Source organism: Diospyros lotus, chromosome 14, assembly GCF_014633365.1.
Source record: "Diospyros lotus cultivar Yz01 chromosome 14, ASM1463336v1, whole genome shotgun sequence".
Classification (NCBI taxonomy): Eukaryota; Viridiplantae; Streptophyta; class Magnoliopsida; order Ericales; family Ebenaceae; genus Diospyros; species Diospyros lotus.
In genome coordinates, this window is record NC_068351.1 from 21711834 (window position 1) to 21735513 (window position 23680).

A 23680-nucleotide genomic window follows, 5' to 3' on the forward strand; every position below is an offset into this window, starting at 1 on the left:
TCACTTATAGGTGACGTTACAACATGAAATGAGCCGATAATCTTGCACCGTGGAGACATGCGAAGATTTAGGAATGAGAGCAATGGCAGAGTGATTAACTTGCTTCAACAAGGATGATAATCGAAAAAATTCTTCCACTGCCTCACAAAAGTCATTACCAATAATGTGCCGAGCCTTTTTGAAAAAGCACGAAGTGTAACCGTCCAGACCAGGGGCTTTGTCCTCTCCAATACCATCTAACGCCACCTTGATCTCCTGCCTAGACACCATTTTAATAAGATTTTGAGCTTGTTGAACAGAAACCTTCGGACAAGAATCAAGCACCATTGGGTCAATGTCATCAAAAAGAGAATCCCTGCCCAACAACCCTTTAAAATATCCCATAAATTCATCTTCAACCTGGGACTGAGACGTGGTTAGAGACCCATCCGCTTTATGGACAGTAGCAATGAACCTCCGTTTAGCGTTCCGCTTCGCAATGGCATGAAACAGTTCGGTACCCTTATCACAGTTCATCAAATACGTAGATTTGGTAATTTGAACATAAAATTGCCTCTCCGCCTCAGATAGGAATCTGGACTCCTTTGTGAGCTTATCCACTTTGCTTCTCAATTCAAGATTTCTAGGGTTGTCATGAAGATCCAACTGAACCTGCTTCAAGGCTGCAACAGCTTGTTGTGCCCTATCCGAGATATGAGAGAATCGCTGCCTGTTAAGTGCTTTAAAGGAACATTTGAGCTCTTTCAATTTCTGACACATCACAAATTGCTTAGACCCAACAAAATTCTATTGCCAAACTGATCCCACCATCTCATGAAACCCATCAAACTCAGCCTGCATATTCAAGAAATATAATGGTTTTTGCGGCACATGGACCTGGTTAAGGAGGGAAACAATAAGGGGAGGGTGATCTGAAAGACAACCGGATGGAAGGAAATTTGCCATAGCATGAAGCCCCGAAATGACTACTCAGTTAGACTATAATGGGTTTAAAGGTTCGGGTAAGTTGTAGTTTGGGTGATTTGAAGTTATAATCCTACTCTATAAAATTCATAAAGAAATAACCCATCCATATATATGCAAGATTTGCGAAAGCATAAAGTAAAATTCGAGCCCCAAAGCTCCTATGGTCAGCTAACCAATTTTAGTGGAGTATGGTAATATTTCAAGTAAGCTCCTTCTGGTGTTGCTTTGACAATTGAAGGTTGTGATTTGATTATGTGTTTTCATGTGTAGTTGGTGTGGGATCTTGGACAAAATTTAAGCTTAAGGGTGTTATGTATGTGGTAAATCAGATTTATTTCCAAGAGTATTGGTTCGTGAACTTACCTTGCATGTGCATTTAAGTGACATAACAAGTTTATCGGTAAGTTCATGAGCATGTATATTCCTTTGCATATGTATCACGAGGATCAAACCAACACTAGAGAGGGTATCCAAAGAAGCCTTGGTTAAGCTACTAGAGAAACATATGTTTGGGTAAGCTTAAATCCTTTTTTTTGCGATGAATTTATTTTGGCTATATGTGATGTTTTGATGTCAAATATGTACTCGCATGTATAAGTTTAAGGCACATACGTGATTTTTTGGAAGTTCTAGGACTTTATACAATTTCCATAAAGTTTAGGGACATTAATGTGATAGTAAAAAGTATTAAGGGTCATTACGGTAAAATTGCATTATTTAATGCCTAAATGAAATTACCTTAAATTACTATGCCATTATTGGATTTGGTGAAGTTTTATCGTATAAGGGCAATTAATGGATGATATATGGTTTTTGTAGGAATTGAGGTTCAAGTTGAAGGAAGTAGTCATCCTAACACACAAGTATTGGGTTTTATTAGACACCCAAAGTTAAGCACACTTAATCAACAGTAGTGCTATAAATGAGAAGGCCTCGAGTTGAGAATATCTTCTCCTAGTATGATCCACCTATATTAATGGCATTGGCAAAGCTAAGATTGGTGATTGCATGGCAAATACTTGAAAAGTCGAGATGATTAGCCCAGATACAACAACCATTAGCATTGTCAGCAACTGAGGGATAGCTAAACAAATGGGGTTTCTACTAGATTTCTTTTATAAGCATAATAAATGCACATGGCTTCCAATATGCCAAAAACACAACACACCACTATAGGTACAACTGTAGGACACCCACACACATACTTCTTACAACCTTGAGTATCCTAGCTGCTATTCACAATGCATCATTCAAAAACTTTCTAAATCCAACAAAAAACTCTTACCATGTTCATAGTACATAGTAACCCCGACTTACACCCTCAACAACATATAAGGTAAATCTAAGCCTTACATAACCCCTGTTTATACAATTGTGATACACAAGTCTCAAATAAATCCAAAGGTTGTATAAGATTCATAGAACATGAATAACATGAAGTTAAATTAAACATCAGCATCCTCGTAGTCTTTTCTCCTGCTTGTCTCCGGGGTACCAGGCATGCTAATATACCTAGGACATTGAATGTCCCAGAGACATCAACCCAAGTTAGATATTGACATCTAAGTGAGTGCATCAAAGAAGGAAAGCGTGCATGTAACTGAGTTATGCAAATGACATGAAACCGCCCGTGTGGTAGTGACGCTGAGGTGTTGCAATCACCCCCACTGATCTATCATGTTCTCACATCTCCATGACTTTTCATCAGTCTAAAATGAGATCCTGACTTCAGCTAGACACACACACCAAGGGATGCATGACAAAGAAAGAGAAAATATTCGATATAAAGGAAACTCATGCTTATGCAAGTAATCACCTTTACCCGTGTAAAGACAAAATGTTCAGTATGTAACATAAAGATGTAATAAGCACTCACCTTGCTGGTTTGGATGCGTTATGGTACTGTTCACAGGATTCGGGAATGGTTATCTCACTGTTTTGATGTTGTTTCACTCCTTTTACGGTGGCGGTCCAAATTTTCCAGCGAAGTGTTTTTCCACCTCTTTTTTTGGCAAAGTTTCTCCTCTCAAACTAACCTTCTTTTTCCTCTTGTTAATGGTGAGAATGTCCCATCTAAAGGCTTAATATTTATAGGCATCCTTGGTCAATCTAGGTGTGCCATGTGTCGCTTGGATAAGTTAGAAAATCATTACTTTCATAGGATCGCGCCACGTGTCCCTAGAAATTTGTGTCATTTCATACGACAAGTGTCCATTGAGATATGTGCCACCACATGTTTAATTAGATTTTCAAGATTCCCCATCATTACATCCCACATGGTAAATTACATTTTCTACATTTCCCATCATTACACCTTTAATTAATAACCACATCCCACATGGTTAATTTCATTTTTCACATTTCCCATCATAAGACTTCAAATCCTATCTCTAAGTGGCCAATGAATGCTTGCCACATGTCCTTAAGGATAAGGTTTGGAGACTTTAGCAAACTTGGAGGCTAAGTAAGCCTTTCTTGGCAAATCACGTGATGCCACCTCAGGGGGTCATTATGAGCCATCATGTGACCTTATCTTATCTTCCAAGTGACCAATGGTTGATCCAACAATGGATTAAATGTCATTTGAGATCAGCAATCATGACTTAACTATATTGGAACAAGTTTGGAATCCGTAATCATTACTCTCAAATGGTTTAGTTGGCCCAGTTCATTATTCTAATAATCAAGCTACAGGTTTCAAGAACTACACTTTGCCCCGAACCTTTCGGGTAATTTGCACTTAGGCCCTTAAAACTTGGTCCCCGGGCCATTTTTAATTGTACTTTTTGGTCCCCCAAAAAATAGATAAATTACGCTAATACCCCAAGGTTTTTACATAAATTACATTTTTACCCGAACTTCAGTATTTACGATTTTGCCACTAGCTCAAAGACTGAACTTTTGTCTCAAGGCTTCTATAAGCCCTTGAAATGACCTATTTCCTTCAGCATTAGAACCTAATAACCTCAGGTATTACATCATATTTGAGTTTGAAAATCTAGGATATTACATCCTCCCCCCTTAAAAATAAATTTCGTCCTCGAAATTCCACATCATTCCTCAAGATTATGGTATCCCCAAAATACCTTCCTTAAGATATATCATCTCACTCCTCAAGACTCACATCAAGATGGACAATGTACCCGATTTGGTGTCTCTTATCTAACATAATTACCCTAACTTCCAGCCTTAGGCTCCTGAATTCAACTTAGAAATCAAAGTATTTCATCAAAAAACGACGTAAGGGTTTTTGACCCACTCCCAATTGACTCCCTTCACGAGTCTTATCATAGACACAACTATTTCGGAGAATCCCTTCCTAAATCTCTAACAATAGATTACCAATCTCAAAAAGCTTTCAACCATTTACAAACAGTCAAGGATCCTATCATAGTACTTCGGTCCCTTGGGACTTGGATTCTAGTCCAAACATAACAGCCACGGTGCTACCCAAACTTTGGCATCTGACCGTCTCCGCAATCCACTAAGTAACTCTGACTCGTGGGTCTTACACCCTTACCACAAGCTAGCCTACAAGCTTCTCCAGTAATTAGTCACAAGCCTATCACTAGTCCTCTGTCTTGGTCCTTAGGCTCAAATCCGCTGTTACAGGCCACACACCCATGGTGCTATTGTTAGGCTAGAGCCTCCTACCCCATCTCCAAAAGTTGTAATTGACCCGACTCCTATCACTTCTGATACTTCTTTTAGTACCAGCCTAAATCTCCAAATCATAGGTGATATAATGTTACCCACAACTTCCCCTCTATTGTAACCCATGCTCTTAAATGTACCAAAGTGTACATATTACCACATCATCCAATATTCCAACAGGGCAAGATTCAAGATAATCAAACCAAAGTCAACTACTCATAACTATTGGGATGTACAACTGCCTGCATTCAAGATCGAAGGTCAAGTCAATAACCAGAATAAATTTCTCCCCCAAAGGCCCAAATCTGGGGATCACTCATCCCCATGCTTACTATTCTGGGAATTACCCTTCCCTAAGCAAGCCCATACCACAACACATGCCTTTATCAGGGAAACATACCATTCACAGTTATGACCTACCCTACCCACGTATGCAACCACAGCTTCATCACCCTCCTCATGCACAAACTTTCGAATCTTGAAGCCCACACAACATACCGTGCAATAGTCACTCTCCTGGTACCGAAGTCTTTTCCCTCAGATCAATGACTTAACCCCATGTTCCCAAGATTTCTTCCATTTTCTCTCACAAAGGAAAATACTTAACTTTTAAATGTTCTTTAAATTGTACCTACTGTAATAGCCCACCTTCTCAGGCGTGTTATGCCTTAGGAAATTTGGTCTATATATTTTTTTTTTTTTTTGTTATTTATTTACTTATCCCAAGATTCCCTAAGACCATATCTAGTGTTAGATGAGATATCTATACTAGAAAATAAATACAAAGCGGAAGCTGAATCGAACCTGCTCATGGCAATGCATATAATAATAACTAGACATGGCGTTTATTACAAGTTAATACATAAGCATCTGATGATAAATACAATGTATAGAATTCTTAAACTATCCATATTACAACATATCATCGTACATATACTCGCATCTCGTCGTCTCATGTCCCTATTCATCACCAATCTCGGAATCATCTCTGCAAGTCCCGACTAGAACGTTGAATGTTCCAGGGGCAAACCCATGTTAGATGATGAACCATCTAAGTAAGGGGACCAAATGCAATGTCATGAGTGTATGCAATGTCTTTCATCGTAGGTGTCAACTGCACCCCTCATGCTGCCTATCATTTTAGCGGCCACCTCTTTCGAAGCCAGGGTGTATGGGTGCACCCTTGATAAGGCAGCGGTGCCAGTTCGTACTCCCTACGGCCTCATATGCGTGTGATCAACAATGTCAATGTGTATTTATGCACTTCATGATCATGTCATTGATGCAGTCTACGTGTTGATTTCACATCATAGCATGCCAATATGATAAAAGCATTTTTGAAATTAAACATTTATAACTGTACTAGGTTCAAAACAATACACTTACAGATACGTCGCCTCGAAAGACGTGTTAGTCTCAAAATTCGTTTCGAGCGGCTACTTCTCACCCTCAAAAGATTGCTAGACATTAAATTTATTTTTTAGAATATTATTCTACTATTTTCCATAATTTCTCTTTATTTCTAAATCTTATTTCTTCAAACATTGCATAAAAATTATCTAGCATTTCAAAAATCTAATTTATCTTTACCAATATTCCTTATATAATATTTCTATTATTATGAAATTTTCATGAAATTTTCCAACTTAAATTCCTATTTTTCCTTATTTCCTAATAGCCAAATATATAATTTTTACATAATAATTATCTAGTCTTTTATTTTATTCAATTTCTCTTCACTAATATTTCTTAAATAATACTTCTAACATCCTAAAATTTTCTTGGAATTTTTCTGAATAAAAATCTCATTTTTCTTTATTTCTATAATAGAAAATCTACTTAAATAATTAATAAATTTAGCATTTTCCAGAAAATTCTTCACAAAATAAATCATAAATAGCATTCTAGATCTAATAAAATTTTTGCAATATTTATTTCTTTTATTTTTTTATTTCTTTTCTTTTCTTTTATTTTCTTTTATTTTCTTGCGGGCACGTGGAAGGCACGCGCCTTCTTCCCACTCGCAGGCGCGTGCAACCACGCGCCCGATTGCAGCCGTCTTCTCCGACGGCCATTTCGTCGCCGACGACACCTCGGCTGCTTCAAGCTTCGAAAGAAGCTTCCCTTCCCCTAGATTTCGACCTCCCGAACCCAAATATAGCATTAAATCTTTGAAAAAATGGCCTGACATACCTCGAACTTGCGATTGAAGGCTCGGCTCCGGCGAAGTCACGATTTTCCGGCGACGCTTGGTTCTTCCTTCTCCACTGCTCCGTTGGCCACTAAAATGATCAGAAACGATGCCCACGACTCAAAGACCACGAGCCTGTTCACAAATCTCTCAAACACCCACCCAAACACTCGTTCTAAGCTTTGGATTTTCGGATGAGTGGGCTTGCGCGAACTCGGCTATTTATAGCCAAAAACCCCGCCGCGAACGTCAAATCGAAACCCCACGTGGCTGGGAAAGCCATACCACCGGTCATTTTGGCCATTAATGGCCCCCCCTCTCCCTGAACGCCGCTTGTAGGCGCGGCCATGCTCTGGCCGCGCACTGCTTCTGCAAAATTTGGATTTTTCGGATTTATATATATATATACATGCATATATTACATACATACATACAAATCTATCTATATACGAATTTATTTTCATATATACTTATATACTTATACTTACATGTTTGCATACTTATAAATTAATTTCTAGCATAAATTAATTACCTATCATATATATATCATACTTTATTAAAACATAGCTTAATTAAATTAATTTTATTCATAAAACTTAGGGTATTACACCTACTATGTATTCAGTGTACCTTGCCTTTTGAGATCCGGCAAAATTCTTATCATAGCTTCCCACCAATAGCCCGCTTCGTCCAAAGCATAAAGTGGAATAGATGTTTTTTTTCTTTTTTGATCGGTCGCCGCTTTCATCTTGTATTACCTCTATTCTTGAAAGACTTACAACCAACCTGTTCTCTTGAAAAAATTACCTGCAGTGTCTTTAAGATAATCATCAAGTATTGCTTGACTTCCCTGCAGGCTAAGTAAACCAAAAATACTCAACCAATACAATCATAAACCAATCCTACTATGGTTTTCAACATCCAAGGTATCAAATCCATAAAGGCCACTGGTTATCCCAATTGCTATCATCAGATACCCATAATAATCTGTAACAAGATCTAAGACAACCTTACTATATCTTCCTTTTTAATTCTCAATGGGTTGTATCTTATCCCAAGACAACTTTCAAGAGTATCCTTAATTGAATTCCTCAATAAATTGCTTCCACATCAATTTAACACATGTGGGTCAACAACATTCCTCGATCCATAGTTGCCTACCATTTACGAGTTTCCTACTAATAAATCATAGATAACTATCCCAATCCTCCAAACATTTGTAATCTCTAAATACAATAAGTTATCTCAACCACTATGAATCCGCAAAATCATCCTGAATGGAAATACCACATATCTTTGTAGTCCCACAACAACCACAAGTTACCTAATCCACTATTGGATATTCCACTTCTTATCAAACTATAAGTTGACACATCATATCATCATTTTCCAATAAGACTCATTAGCTTTAAGAAACTATCTTACCGGATTACTAAGACATTTTCCACATTCAAAAACGTAGTAATTTTAAATTTCCTTTGGCTTCCTCAAACAACTAAATCCTTAAAGTTTGTTGACCATCCATACCTCAAATACAAAATTGCATAAATTTACTGACCATCCTTTGCTCATCTCGTTTTGATTGATCCCTTCCCCCTTGCGGGCAATTCCTAGAGAGATCGCCAATCTGCTGGCAATTAAAGCATATGGGCCCGTCCGGATAATATCGGGACAAATGGTGTAACACCCCACTCTCGAGAGCATTAACGTAACGTAAGATTCCGGGGATATATTTTTTTTTCCCAACAATCAACAACAGAAAACCCAACACAAACCGTACCCCGAAGATCCCGTTACACCTTCTCAGTATATCAACTATGATCAATAAACTAAGACAGGTTCACCAACACAAATGCGAAAGCTAGATCGAAACCTTAACAGGTCATAACCAAAATCACTTTACTTATATATAAAGTTAAACCAACGTTTACATGATATTTTCAAAAGTAAACAACATTATTAAAAGGACATAATGTAAACTATCCACTAATCGCCGTCACCTCTCGACAATTCCCTTTCCTTTCACACCGTTGCCTTCACCTGGAACGTTTGAATATTCCAGGGACATAGTCCAAATTAGATGATGAATCATCTAAGTGAGAGTTCAAAATAACATTTTTCATGAATGAATGCAAGATATGAAATAAACTCATACACCTGATAAGCCCTAGCCCAAGAGAATCCACAGCGCTTAACCCTACCATGGGAAAAGAACAAGCTCTCTAAAAGCTATGCCACCATACTGACTCAACGACACGACGTGATTCTAGCTTAAATGGGGCTGCCAACGCATCTCACCGGATTACGTTCCCACCTTAAGCATCCAGGAACCACCATACAATCTCAACCCCAAAATTTCACATAGACCACCTAGTCATCCTAGTGCAACTTCCCTAGCCAAATGGCCTGGCACGAAAATCAAGGCGGCTATCCTGACATGCTCACCAGCATCAGATACCTCTATTATTCTGTTGCGCCCTTGGAGAAATACGGCTACACTATCCAGACAACATCCTAGGCTAACATCCCACATGAACAACACTGTATGGACCACCTAGTCATCCTAGTGCGACTTCCCTGAACAAATGGTCTGGAAAGGAAACCAAGGCGGCTATCCTGACATGCACACCAGCATCAGATATCCCTATTATTCCATCACGCCCTTGGAGAATTATAGCTACACTAACCAGACAACATCCGAGGCTGACATTCCATACGTACACACTAAACTCAAGACAATGCCACGTTTCACAATTCAAAGCATCATATAAACAATATTTTATAAAATGTAATGCACAACTTCAAAACGTTTAGGGACGAACCTCCCTCATAAAAACCAACCGTCACCAGTTACCATTTCAATGCACAAAACCATTTTGCATGAAATCACCACATGTTCAGATAGAACAAGAACAATAAATCAAGTTTTGGGGGTGAACACTCACCTCAACGTATTCAAATCGCTTCGATCCTCGTGCACAACCTTGTTATGCGTGCCTAATCACAGACACCTGAATTTATAGTCAACCTCGAACCACCACACTTCCTAAACACCATAATTAATTTAGGAAGCATTAAAAACCATTTTCCTCAATTTTTCCATAATTTCCTCTATTTTCTCCCATTTTTCATCTCGATAATTCCAAAATAATTATTTCCTCAACTATTTTTCCAAATATTTCAACACCATAAATCCTAAAATAATTAAATAAAAATTTTGGAAGTTGAATTACCAAAAAGCCCCTCATCACGAGCCTTCACGCGTTGGCACGTGGGTGCAAGCAAAGACTGGCGCGTGCAGCTCACGCGCCACCATCTTCAATCTCGAGCCAGTCGTCGGCGGTTGCTCTGATGACTCCGAAATCGGTACCCCCTGAAAGCCCACGAAGAATAGATCTCAACCCCACTAATTTTAGGCCAGAAAGCCACCGGAAAACCCACCAAATGACCGGTTACAGGCGGCGGTAGATGGATTGCCTCTAACTCTCGGCCAACCTTGAATAGCCCTCAAACTCACACCAAAATGCTTTAAAACACTCCCAATCTCTTCTCCTTGATGCAAGGATCAAAAGCCCCTTAATCTCTCTCTCAAAAACATCCAAAAACACGATCGATTTGTGTTCCAAAAGTTGAAACCCTAGGCCCCTATTTATACTAAAAATCCGATCTTCTTCCGACCAATCACCGGCTATGGCTTGGTCACCAAGCATCCTCACGCCGGCTACCACCTCCCCCAGGTCGCCCTTAGCCGTCCCATCGCATGATTCGGCCTCCACGTGCGAAGATTTGAGGTGGCCGATTTCCCTTCACTATGCGTTCACATTGCATTTTCTGTTTTTTACACTTTCACCCCCTATTTTCTTCTAATTCCATTTTAGCCCCTACCAAGACACCCCTAATCTTTCCAACACCATCACTAAAGCCCACAAGACTTGTACTATTCATTTCATCTTTAAAAATTTCAAAAAATTACTGTTTTGACCTCTCTCGAGCAAATTTAGAAAATTACACTTAGGCCCGGCTGGTCGATTTAACCTTAAATCCATTCGATTCAACCCGAAATCACTTAAGGGTTGTTCTATACATAAATTATTAGTCATTGACATGCTCCGTTGACTTTTCGGACATCTCCTACGTCGATTCGGTTTTCTCAGCCCGGTCGACAGTTGTACCGAAAACTGTTCTCGATCCAATTTCTTTCATTACTAAAAATCATAAATTAAATCACTTGTCGATACTATACCATTTTCCTTGATCGTCTAGGGTCCGGGGTACTCCCTCCGACTAATTCAGTCGTCCAAAGCTGCGTTAGTGTGCCCTAAAGTCTCATTTTTCTGCAAATTCCAATTATACCCTTCATTAAATACCATTTACATCTTCATACCATTCCCGGGTATTACAAATGGCCTTTTTCCCCACAGGTGTAGCATTTTTTACTTCTCTTCTCACATGGTTTTCCAATATGAGACTTTCGACACCTGCGACAGTTACCTTTCAGCTTGAAATCTCTTTCTCGTGCTCTCAAACTGTGTCTTTGGTTTCTTTCATTTGGCTGATGGACTTTCCTTTTCTGTGAACAGTCCTTGGAGAAGTGGCCGATTTGATAGCATTTGAAACACCTTGGTTTTTCCAAACAGTCTTGTGCAATGTGGTCACTTACTCCACAGGTGTAACATCTTTGAGTTCCTTCTTCACAGAGTTTTCCAGGTTGAAATTTCTGACATTTAAAACAACCTCTCTTTGGCTTGAAGTTTCTTCCTCGAACCCCCAAGTCATGTTTCTTCCCAAAACTTTGAGAACGTCAGGTATTTCTCATTTGGAATAGCCACACTCAAAATCATAAGGTTAACAAGTAAACCTTAGCAACAAAATAATTCTGAAACATTCATAACCAACTAATAAAAACTCAAAAATCATAAGTTTCCCAACTTCCCCAACCTTTGTGAACCAAGATGATTACTAGTCTAACAAATTCCATTTACCTATATCCTCAAATTTGTATAAGGATTTCACGCACTAGGTTTCCACCAGACCTTTATCAGGTTCATAACCTTGGTTTGGACAATCTCCAAAACCCAAAAAAAAAAATTTAAAACAATTAGACAACAAAATAGTTTCCCAAGACTTTGTTATCCTCCAAAATCCTCGAAACACCTACAAAACATTTGTTAATTCTAACAAATCGTATATCATTATATTCTCAAAAATCCAGTCGGTCTCCAAAATCTCATCTAAAGGCTTCTTCTTCTCGAATACTTACAAATCACGTATCTCCCAAACGACCACTACTCAAAATCCTCGAGATTCCAAAACTCATTAAACTCCTGCAGCATATTTGTTAGTACAAGGCCCTAGTAAACCTTATCTTGAAGTACTAACTAAAAACCCATTCATCTTCCTCTGAAAGAAACATATATGAGATCAACATTTAAACAAAATCTTGAATGTTCATAACCAGTCAACAACTATCCCAACCTTTGATTACCAGTCCACCAAATACCTGTGTGTCTACCTACCATACATAAGTACACCAAATGTCCATTTTCTGCAAACTCAAATAAGAGATATGCTATAAAACCACAACACTGACTCAATTAATTTCTTAAATCCAAAAATTTATTGTAAGCAGTGTCCTTCTAAGATCTTATTATCTTCTTGTGATTCTCAAGACTACAAAACATCGTTTAGGTGCTTATGAATAACCTCAATGAAATAAGGTCCTTACACTCTAGATTCTTAGAATCATTTGGCAACAACATCCATTTCTCATCGCTTGACATCTCCTAAAATCCTCGGGACTCCAAGTTCACCCATCTTTGCAAGACATCTATAAATAAGGATTCTATATTTCTAGAATTTAACTATTCTTACCAGGACCAAAATGCCTGGAAAATCCTCAAGACCTTAAATTCACCAAACACCTGCAAAATAAGCAGTCTCCTAAACAATTACTTAGTATCCTCGAAACTCCAAGTTTATCAAATCCCTACAATTCAAATAAATTTCATATAAAATATCCCCAAGTAATCTTCAAATAAGGAAGATGTCTCCAAAAATCCCGCAAGTCATTCATGATTTTCAAATTCATCAAATTTCGACAAGATAGTTGTGAATAAAAACTTCTAACAACCCACATATGGGAATGTCTCCAAAGATCTCATTTGTCTCAAGACTTCTATAATCCCTTGAAATGACCTATTTTCTTCAGTATTAGGACCTAATAACCTCAGGTATTACATCATATTTGAGTTTGAAAATCCGAAATATTACAACCTGAACAATGGACCAAAATGCACACAAATGCAACCCACATATGAAACTTCACCAAAAATAGAGTAGCGTCATTCCTTTTAGGATTATAGGGTAAACCAAACCCTATGTGAGCTTTTAAAATTAGATTCGACAAAAGGTTTAGGGAAGATAACAAGAACCACAAGGTAGCTCAACCACATCTAAATGGCCAAGAGAAAATAATGGGTCTAACCACAGAAATTCTTAGAGACAACAAGAACAAACCCTTTAAGATGGAGAGGGGAATAAGGAACTTGCCTTAGCTTCTTGATCTTAATAGAAATAGAACTTGAAAGCAAATCAAAGCTCCAATTTACTATCACCCTACACTCACTTATATATAAACATAGCTAAACTTATGGATGGCTAGAAAAAGGAGAAAGAAGATGAAGTAGGAACCTTACCAAGAAGAGAAGAAGAATGGATGCACGGGAGTTCTCGCGGTTATTGTTTTCTTTTCCTCTACTTCTCCTTTGCTTTCTCTCTTAAATGAGCAAGAACTCCCTAAAAGCCTATATATATACTCACTAAATTTATGCTTCTTAATCTAATAATACATGTAATATACATATATATATATATAACAGCGGAAATTGGCAAGCTTGGAAGCGAAGACCCTATTCTCTTTGTTGTTTTCAGACTATTTTTAGTTTTCAGTTTTTCAAAATAGTGAAAATTTGTTTACTTTCATATTTTCAAAAATGCATTTTCGAAAACAATAAAAAAAATTGTAAAGAAAACTCAAAATAACAAAAATTTGTTTTGACTGTTTTCATTACAAACACGCTCAAAATTTTCAAAACACGAAAAATGCTACAGATAAAAGAACGTGTTTTCAGTAATCTCAAAACAGACACTCAAAACAAAACTAAAAATGAATTCAAAACTCAAAATCAAAAATTGAAACACGAAGATAAAAACCCCTAAGCTTCCAGATTTCACCTTTTGCTTCCCAAGTGCAATCATGCCCACTACCATCTCTCTTTCCGATTGTCTCTTCCCCTCTATCACTAGCCACCATTTCTGACTTTCAGGCAAACTATACTTGCATACATATACATATCATTCAACTCCCTTGACTTTGCATAACCAATAGGAGATATACCACATATATACATATACTTACCCAGCTACCTGGTAGCCCCAAGACCTTCATTCCTTTCCAATTTTGACTTCCTTCTCCCTTCCCTTAACTTTGAATTTTCAACCCCAAAGTTAACTTCTTAGATTTTGACTTTTCAACACTTCAACATAGCTTCTCCAATTCCTTAATCCAATTAACATATAAAAATACAACGCACATGACAACATCAATAGGGTGACATAAACCTACTAACGAGTCGTTATAGTCAATCCCAAAGAAAGTTAGTACTAAGGATAAGAGTGGTACTTAATGGGTTGGGTACTCAGCAAGGATAAACCTAGTGAGGTACTCGGGAAATGGTGGACTCAAGCAAATTATATGTGAACCTAGCAATAACAACATTGATATAGTCATGATAAAGGAGAATGTGCTAGTGATCCATTTGTACAACTTATAGTGAGCTAAATATATGGGTAAGACTCGTATGACATTTGAAGAAAATAACTCAAAGAGATGAAAAGTTAGGGATCTTTAGCGAGAAAACTAAATAGCCTATCAGAGGTACTGGTTGAGATTCACAACTAGGTGGAGTAGTGTTACTCTGGGAGCATTCATGAACACTAACAATTGAGACCCTTCAGAAAAAAAGGTGAGTCAAGGTAATACCAATACTTGAAATGAATAACCAAGCTAAGCTAGGTATTTGTCCACGTACAAGGTATGTGAAATCAACTTAAAGTAAAGCACTAACATGGATTACCTCTAAACTAAGCCCAAATTAGGTTTAATAATTAGTGCATATTGTGTACTTAATATCTAGTACACATACAGAGCTTGTGAACTATAAAACAATGACAATGCCTTTTTGCATTGGATTGTACCCCTATCCTCAAGGTAATCCATTTGGGCCTTGATGTCCACAAATCTTCTTAGTTTTCCTTTTCTAATCAGAGCCTCTATTTGATCCATCAACTCGCGGCATTTGTCAATAAGGTGTCAGTAAGGTCTGTGGAATTGGAAAAAGGCTTCTCTTTTTCTTCCTAGAGTTTTGTCAATCTTCTTGGGAAACTTGATGAGGCCCGATCCTTCCGTAGTTGCTAAGATAGAGGATAGTAGTTCTATGAGTGGGGTGGAGTATAGTTTCTAAATTGGAGCCTAGGAGGGTCATCAGTCTTTTTAGATTTTTCATCCCTCCTAGTTGTTCTTTCATCATAATCTCTTTTTTTTCCTCTCTTGTTATCCTTTACTTCATTTCCTCCAACTATTCTATAACGTCCCTGTAATACTCAAAAATTTATTAAGAGTATAAATGGTATTTGATGAAGAGTATAACCGAAATTATCGAAAAAAAGAGACTGTAGGGTACACTATCGCAGTCTTAAGCGACCAAATCAGCCGAAGGGAAAACCCCGGACCCTAGATGATTAAGAAAAATGCAATGGTATTGACGAATAATACGAGATTTGACTTTAGGCATCAAAAGAAGTGAGATAAATAACAGTTTTCGGTACAACTAAAATAAAGCTACGAATCAGGCTCGGAAATCAAATTATTATAGGGGACTTCCGGGAAGTCAATGGAAGGCTGAGGGGGCTTTGATTTTTCATAAGGAACAATCCTTCAGTAGTTTCGAGATGAAACAATAGCCCGGTGAGGACTCTAGGGCGAAATCGTCATCATCGAGTAACTTTGAAGTTTTTAAATTTACGTTTTCGATATCATAATGCAAATTAATTTGAGATTTAAGGATGTAATTTCAATTAGAGATTTACCCAAGTGAAATTAAGATGGAAATTTGGGGGTTAATGTGTAATTTATTTATATTAATAGAGTAATATATAGTTTTATATAGATATATATATATATATTTACATGTGCGGGTGGAAGCTACCGAGAAGCTTCATGGCCGATTTTACTTAGAGTAGTGGCCAAGTTTGGATGTAAGAGTGGTGTCCAAGGCACTTAAGTTGGTGGGTAACCTATAAATAAAGGGAGAATGGTAGCAAAATGAAGGGGAAAAAAAATGAAAATCAAGAATGGAAGCTTGTCGAGAGTTGCAGTGAAGGAGAGAGTGGCTGGGAGCTTGAAGGATCAAGGGAAGAATGCTGGGAACCGAAGCTCGTGGCCAAGGGAAGCTGCAAGGATGACCAGAAGTGGCCAGAATAGGCCACAACAGCAAGCAGCAGCCATGTCCATGAGCTGTTGTGGCTGGACAACAAGCAGCGAGCTGGTTGGTGCGGCCGGCAGCGGCTATGGCGACAACCCAGTAGGGCGGTGGTGGTCTGGTGGCGTTGCGGAGGCCGACGGAAGGCCCAGCGGTGGCAGTCGCATGACCGTGTGCATTGGTTTGAAGCACTAGAGAAATAGGGAGGAAGGAAGAAGAAAGAAAGAAGAAGAAAAGAAACGAAAAGGAAAATAGAGAAAATGGAGAAAAAGGAAAGAAAAATAGGAAAAATTAGGGAAAATTCTCGAAAAAATCCCAGAAAATTTTGATGATTAATTTGAGGCTATAGGAGCATGCCAAAGCCAGGAAATTACTCATACGCACATTTTAAGGCTTAGCACGCATTACAAGGTAAAAATTTAGTTTTCGCATAAAGTGAGTGGTCTAACTCTAGGTTTACCCATGTTTTGGAAATGTCTTGGTATGAGTGTAGTGAGTTCAGGTGAGCGGTCTTACCAGAACTCGGGATGCTATGCTTATGCATTTTATTCATGTATATATGGCATCATTTGCATATTGATCATATGGTATATTGCATCAACTGTTTCTACTTGCAAAAGAGTCGGTGCATGGCGTGTGATTTTTCATAACATCGGGGTGTCGATTTTTGAGTCATTGTTGGGTCCGTATGGGACCGGATGGGGTCTTCTTGAGAATGGGACAAGGTTAATCCAGGTGAACGAGTGACACGGTAGGGCACTTAAGAGATTAAGTATGTCGCAGCAAGGTCAACCCCAACGGTGAGTGGAATGGATTTTCCACGGGAGGTTGAGTATGTCAGGGAGATTTCTCAAGTTAGACGTGTTTGCATGTTGTCGTTTTGTCTGTGTATGCCATGTTCGTATGTTTTTCATGCATTATGTAAACTGTTCATGCCATCACTTAGATGTTTTATCATCTAACCTGTGTTATGCCCCTTGAACATTCAATGTTCCAGCCAGGGACTGCTACGAGGGCAAGGACGTGGCCAGCTGAGGGCCAATGGTGTTTAATTTGATAGTCATGGTATCTTTCTAGAGGCTTTAGTATGTAATTCGGTTATGTATAAACAATTATAAGTTAATGATGTTATCATTTGGTAGTTTGTAGTACGTCGTTCGGTGTGGAAACACCTTGTATGGAACTTGTGGTAGGCCATGGTATTGATGTTAATGTATCCGCTGCCTTATAATATGTCTCGTTTAGTTGTTAAGATTATTTATCTTGTTAGTTAAACGGGCAAGATTGGGGTTCTCGGGATTTGTTTTCTGCATGTAAAGATTGTTCTCGAAATCACCGCGCGTGATGAACTTGGAGGAAAAAAAAAGATTCTTGGGAATACCCTTATGTTAGAATGGGTAGGTGCTATGGCACACACCAAGAGGGGGGGTGAATTGGTTATTTTAAAAATTTAATTGATAGAACTTAAAATAAAAACTTTTTGATACAGATTGAGGTTTTAGAGTTTTAAAACATAAACCATAAAAATGACAAATGAACAAAGATAAATATGAGAACCGAGTGAGGAATAAAGAAATGCTTGGAAAGATAAATATATCAAAGAACACAAGCATAAGAAAACACAAGGATTTATAGTGGTTCGGCTTAACCAAGCCTAATCCACTACCTTAGCTCCTCACTAAGGATTTTTCAAACCATCCACTAAAACCCCCTACTTAAACCAAGTAGGTCATCTAGTCCAAGACTAGGAATTACAACCTCTTGCTTATACAAGCAAACCCTCTAGCACCTAGCTAGGAATTACAGCCACTTGCTTTAACGAGCAAGTCTTCTAGCACAAAGCTAGGAAAATAAGAGTGATACAAATGTAAACAAGAGTCTAAGAGTTGGCACTCTTAGTTACAAGTTCTCTCACAATAAAAACAAGGCCTGAATGAATTAATACAAGTTAAAATCAAAGCCTTGAAGAGAAAAAAAATTGAAGCACAATCACTGTAAATACAAACGAGAGTAACAGTAAGCTCAAATTAATTCATTCCCGTCCATTAGCCTTCTCTTGATCTCCTTGATATGTATATATAAGCTTCCCACAAGATTGAAGAGAAATGAAGCCGTTTGTGACCGTTGGAGAATGAGAAACTAGCCGTTGGAGATTGAAAAACTACCCGTTGTAATTTTTTGTGAAACACATAGTCGACAAATCAAATAGGTTAGTCGACTATTTTATCAAATAAAACTAGCCATAGTTGACAGATAGAAAAGCATAGTCGACTATCTTATAACACAAAAATCTCATAGTCGACAGATCCTTTTACATAGTCGACAGATCAAAAATTACAAAGAAAATTTTGAAATTCATGAACAAACATAGTCGACAGATGAAATAGCATAGTCGACTATCCTTTCACAATAGTCGACAGACGCAAAAATAGTCGACAAATGCAAGATATAGTCGACAGACTGAATAATCATAGTCGACTATCCTTATGCATAGTCGACAGCACTAAACAACATAGTTGACTATCTTCTTGGAAAATCTGGAAACTTAACAGATAACATGAGAAGCACACTTGATTAATACAAAACACCACCACATATTTACATTTCATTTAATTTATATTTTACCTTCCATTTACTTTAATACATAAATGTAAATAAGAAAGTACCCCCCATTTGGATTCAATAAAAATATCAAAAAAATCAAAATCCATAAGAATAAAAAAGTAGAATTTGGATTTTAGTAGGAACTTAGGATTTTGCGATTTTACCACCTCCAATATATACACTTTTTATTTCTTGAAAAATTCGTTAAAAATCATTTTATCACTAATGAATGTTAGTTATTGAATTACCAGGAGTTAGTTTTCTAAAAAGAAAACATTTTCATATATGTCTCCTTATAAGGTGCTAGTTTTCCAGACTTAGAAAAATATTGAAACGATATCAAAATGAGTTTCAAGACATGATGCATGAACTAAAGGATTTTTCATACGATTAAGTTTCAAGCCAAAACCTTTCATGCATGTTTCAAAATATGAAAAACTTATATTGAAAACCTTTCATTTGAATTTCTAGTTAGTCTTTTGCCTTAGAACAATTTTAGCTCTATGTTAACCAACGACTTCAAAGCTAATTCGAAAAACATTTTTGGAGATTTTATCATAATACATGTTTATTCACATCTCCATGTATAAGAATATAAATCATTTGGTTTTCATTTTAACAAAGTATTTGAAATTGATTTTTGTTGAAAACCATAAACTTGACTCATGACTTGGGGATAAAACACGATATTGTTTTTCATCATCAAAACTAAACACAAGGGTAGAACATCAATAGTGGCACGCCTGGCAAGGCGGGGTGTTACAATTGGTATCAGAGCCCTAGATTAAAACCCTGTGATGGTTGAGCTAGGTTGTTAAACTTAGCATGGTTAGAACTGTTGAACGAGAACTTAGAACAGGGTTATGGATTCTAAGAGACATTCAGAACCTAGATGAAATGAGTATGGGAACTCTAGGAAAGTGAGACTTGAGGTGTTTAACTAGAATCTACTTTCAGTGACAAGAAGAGATGGATAAATTCTATTCACATTTTGGACACATCAGTGGGAGGTGAGAGAACCGGTAATAAGAGTTATTGAAAGGACATAGATATATGATCAGCAAAACATTAGAAGAATGAGTACTTTGGTAATTCTGGTACAACTTGAAGCATAGTACAAAATCTCTTTTGGAAGAATTATAGTAAATCGTTTTAGTATCTCCCAATTGGGACGTGTTAACAATAGTGAAGTCAAGCACTGACAAGGTAAGTGAAATGACTGAGGTTACTAGGGGAACTCATCAAGGGACGTGAGAGAGTAAAATGACTTGCAGCTAATGTAAATTTTAAGGTAGAGTTAGATATCCGAAATGGAGTCGTAAGAGGAACATATTTAGCTAGAACCAATTAGAGGAAATCCAAAAATGGAGACTTAGAGAGAAGGAAACTGATGGATCGTAAAACGAAATTCCTACTTGGAGATTTGGGGTTTGTCGGTTGAAGTCTTTGAGATTATTAATTGGAGAATACTAGACCTTGCTAAGTGATAGAACGTTGGATTAGGAGTTAGCATTCAACAATATGGTTCGAACGTAACGTTGGTTAGATAACCATAAATCGAGGATCCATGAGATTTGAAAATTTAAAATTGGAGATCATTAGGCAAAATCTTTTTTCACTAAATGTGGGGATATCTGGTGGTTATTAAGAGTGAGCGAGTTATTGATGGTTCAACAATTGCTCCTAGGAATAAAATTTGAGGGTTTTAGGAATCCGAAAACAATGACGAGGATATCAAGATAAAAGGACCAGATTGATGACAAAGGAAATAAGGAAAGATTACCATAAGGAAACGGTATGTGTTGGTTTCCTAGGTTACTCAAGGGTAACGAGGGTCAAGGTGTAACTTTGAATCTTATGGAAGTTTTGGAAATATCAAGGATATTAGCCTAGGATCAGACAAGGAAAGCGAATCAAAATTAATTGAGGTTGAATTCTCATTTTACTAGATATTGACTGTTCTAGATGCTAGATATTGAGTGTTCTAGAAGTTTTTCTTAGTGGTAATTGGCTTGTATAAAATGCTCTGAGTAGTAATGAAAATTTTCTCTTTAAGAGAAATCTTGAGTGTGCTTACAAAATTTCCCCCTTAACAATGTTTTTTGCTAGAAAAAGAGGGAGCGACCGTAAATTGGCTATAGTTAGGGTTAAGTTGTGACCGAAAAATTATTAGGATATGAAACGTGAAGTTCGTATGTTTTGAAGACTAGAACTTTCCCTTTAGTTGAAAATTTGAAAGAATCTTTTGGTTTATAGAATGATAAACTGGAGATTTGTGATTTAGGTCAAACCTCGGAGATTAAAACGATTTTGGGATAAGAAAATTTCAAGTTTGATTTTGATGTTTCTAAGAAAAAATTTATTCACACCGTATAAACTTGGAGATAAAATGATATTTCAATCTGAGGAGACGATTACATCTAAAGCTTTAAATGACCCTGGTTGATTTAAGAAGGTTAGGACTCGGGAGAAAAGAACTAACAAGGGGTGCGGTAGCCAGATCAAAAATTGGACACACAAAGGGGCGTATGGATGACAAGTTTTTTTTTTTATATATATATAGACCGTATAATTTAGCTCAATGGTTGCCAAGGACCAAGGGGAAATCATAAAGGTCTTGACTTGAGTTTTAAGGCACCAACCAATGAGATAGGAGTTGTCAAGCTTGATAAGATCATAAGGATATCTCGAGACAGGATATAGTGATTAGATCTTATCACGTGGAAGTTGATCCTAATTGATCCAAAGGAAGAATTGTGAATGATGGAAAGAACGACCCATAAAGTGAGATGTCAAGTTAAAAATGGGTCGTAAAATAGGATGTCAGAAACATATAAAGGAGTGCGGAGCTTCTAAAACCAGATCTGTGATAGACGAAGCACGTGATCGTGACATGAGTATAATTTTCGAATACGATAATAATGTTGGGTGGATTTCTAGTGATCTAGGAAGAAATGGTTATAGCACCTGAAAGGGTAGTAACAAGAACGTGAGGTTCCATGGTAAGTTGGAAACTAAAGAAGATTAGATTGCAGACGAAAATCTGAGGTACTGGGAATGATTGGGATAAGGATGCACCACTCAATTGAGTAATATTTTCAGAAAAGAAAATTGAGAATTCAAGAGATCAGGGATTTGGACTAGTAATAATAGAACCATTATAGCTGTCGGAGATGGAACGAGGAAATTCTAGCATAGCGATAACACCATCGGTGTTTGGCCTGTAACAACGGATAAGAGCCTAGGGACCAAGGCAGAGGACTGGTGGTTGGCTTGCGGCTTGGGGTGTGATACCCATGGGTCGGAGCAACACAGTGAACTGTAGAGACGGTCAGATGCCAAGGTTTGGGCGACAATGTGGATGTTATGTACGGATTAGAGTCCAAGTTCCAAGGAACCTGAGCATTGTGGTAGAATCCCTAATCGTTTATGAAACGGTTGAGAGCTTGGAAGATGACTTATCCTGGATATTTGCTTGGTGGGCTATGAATGTCAAAAGAGAATCGGGGAGGAAATGTAATCTTAAGCAAAGAAATTGTGTTTATGGGTTAAGGTAGGTCCTGCCCAGGAATGGAATAATCCTTGATATAAGCATGTGATTTGGATTTGCTTAGGAAATGTGCTTCTCGGATTAGGCATATGGTGAGATGGTTGTTTCCCGGATATGGCATGTGGAAGGAATTTAACTCTAGTTATTGACTTGACTTTTGGTTTCGGGTGCTTATTAATACGCACCCTAGGAATTGTGAGCAATTGGCTCTGACTTAGCTATTTTGAATCCTGCTTTTAGTGATATAAAAAGGTTGGAGCAATAGTAGGTATATCTTGGTACCCTTGAAAACATGAGTTGATCTTTAAAAACAAAAAAAGGACAAAATCAACATGAGGATGTGGTAAGTTATATGTTGGTAAGTAAATGGAAATGTTGTTCTTTCCGAGAGACGTGTTATGATTTGAGAAAACATATAATGAGTTATTATAAAGGAAGACGTGAGTTTCTAATTCCACTATGGAAATTTTATGTGGGTTGTAAGACAGTAGGCTAAGCTATTAAAGTTTTGCTAGGTGTTGCCAAAAATCCAGTGAGAATCAAAGTTGTCCCGTAAGGTTTTCATTTAAGAAAGTTATGTGAAAACTAAGAAGAGATTAAATCTATTCTTAGGATCGAAGATCGGAGATCTTGTCTACTCAATAGAGAAACTATTTCTCACGTGGGAAGGATAAGGGAAAACATCGCTTAGTTGAGATAGAGCAATTCGACGCTACTAGGTTGGATACCACAAATGATGTATGTGTCTAAGTACTCGAGATGATAGTATAATTATGGAATGTTGTTTTGTGAACGATGAATTGAAACGACACTAGCATTCTGTATTGAGACGAACTGATTGGATTTATGGATAGTGTTTGGAAGAGAAATAGTAGCATGCTAGGATGTTAGGTTGCCGTAAGAGAAATCGTGTTCTTGATAAACCTAAATTGATGATTTGCACAACCAGCCGCAAGAGGCTAAGAAATTATCTCTAAAGTTAACGTGCAATCGAGGTACTGGTAATTGAGAGAAAGGTACGCCGAGTTAGTTCAATGTTATCAATTTCTGTGCAATCATGGCAGATGAGTTAGTTCAATGTTATCAATTTCTGTGCAATCATGGCAGATGAGTTAGTTCAATATTATCAAATTATGTGCAATCATGGCATATCCATTAGTATAAGAATGGGTTGGG

The 23680-nt window shown here is 37.5% G+C and overlaps 1 protein-coding gene across 1 annotated transcript; it reads right to left on the reverse strand.

Moving 5' to 3' along the window:
• Window positions 1–759, reverse strand: LOC127790939 (uncharacterized). Its single transcript, XM_052320672.1, has one exon. It carries the CDS (start codon window positions 757–759, stop codon window positions 1–3), a length of 759 nt encoding a protein of 252 aa, XP_052176632.1.
• Window positions 760–23680: the final 22921 nt, after the last annotated feature.

Excerpts from the sequence above, each read along its gene's own strand:
- LOC127790939 (XM_052320672.1), bottom strand. The coding sequence starts at position 759 with ATGTGTCAGAAATTGAAAGAGCTCAAATGTTCCTTTAAAGCACTTAAC.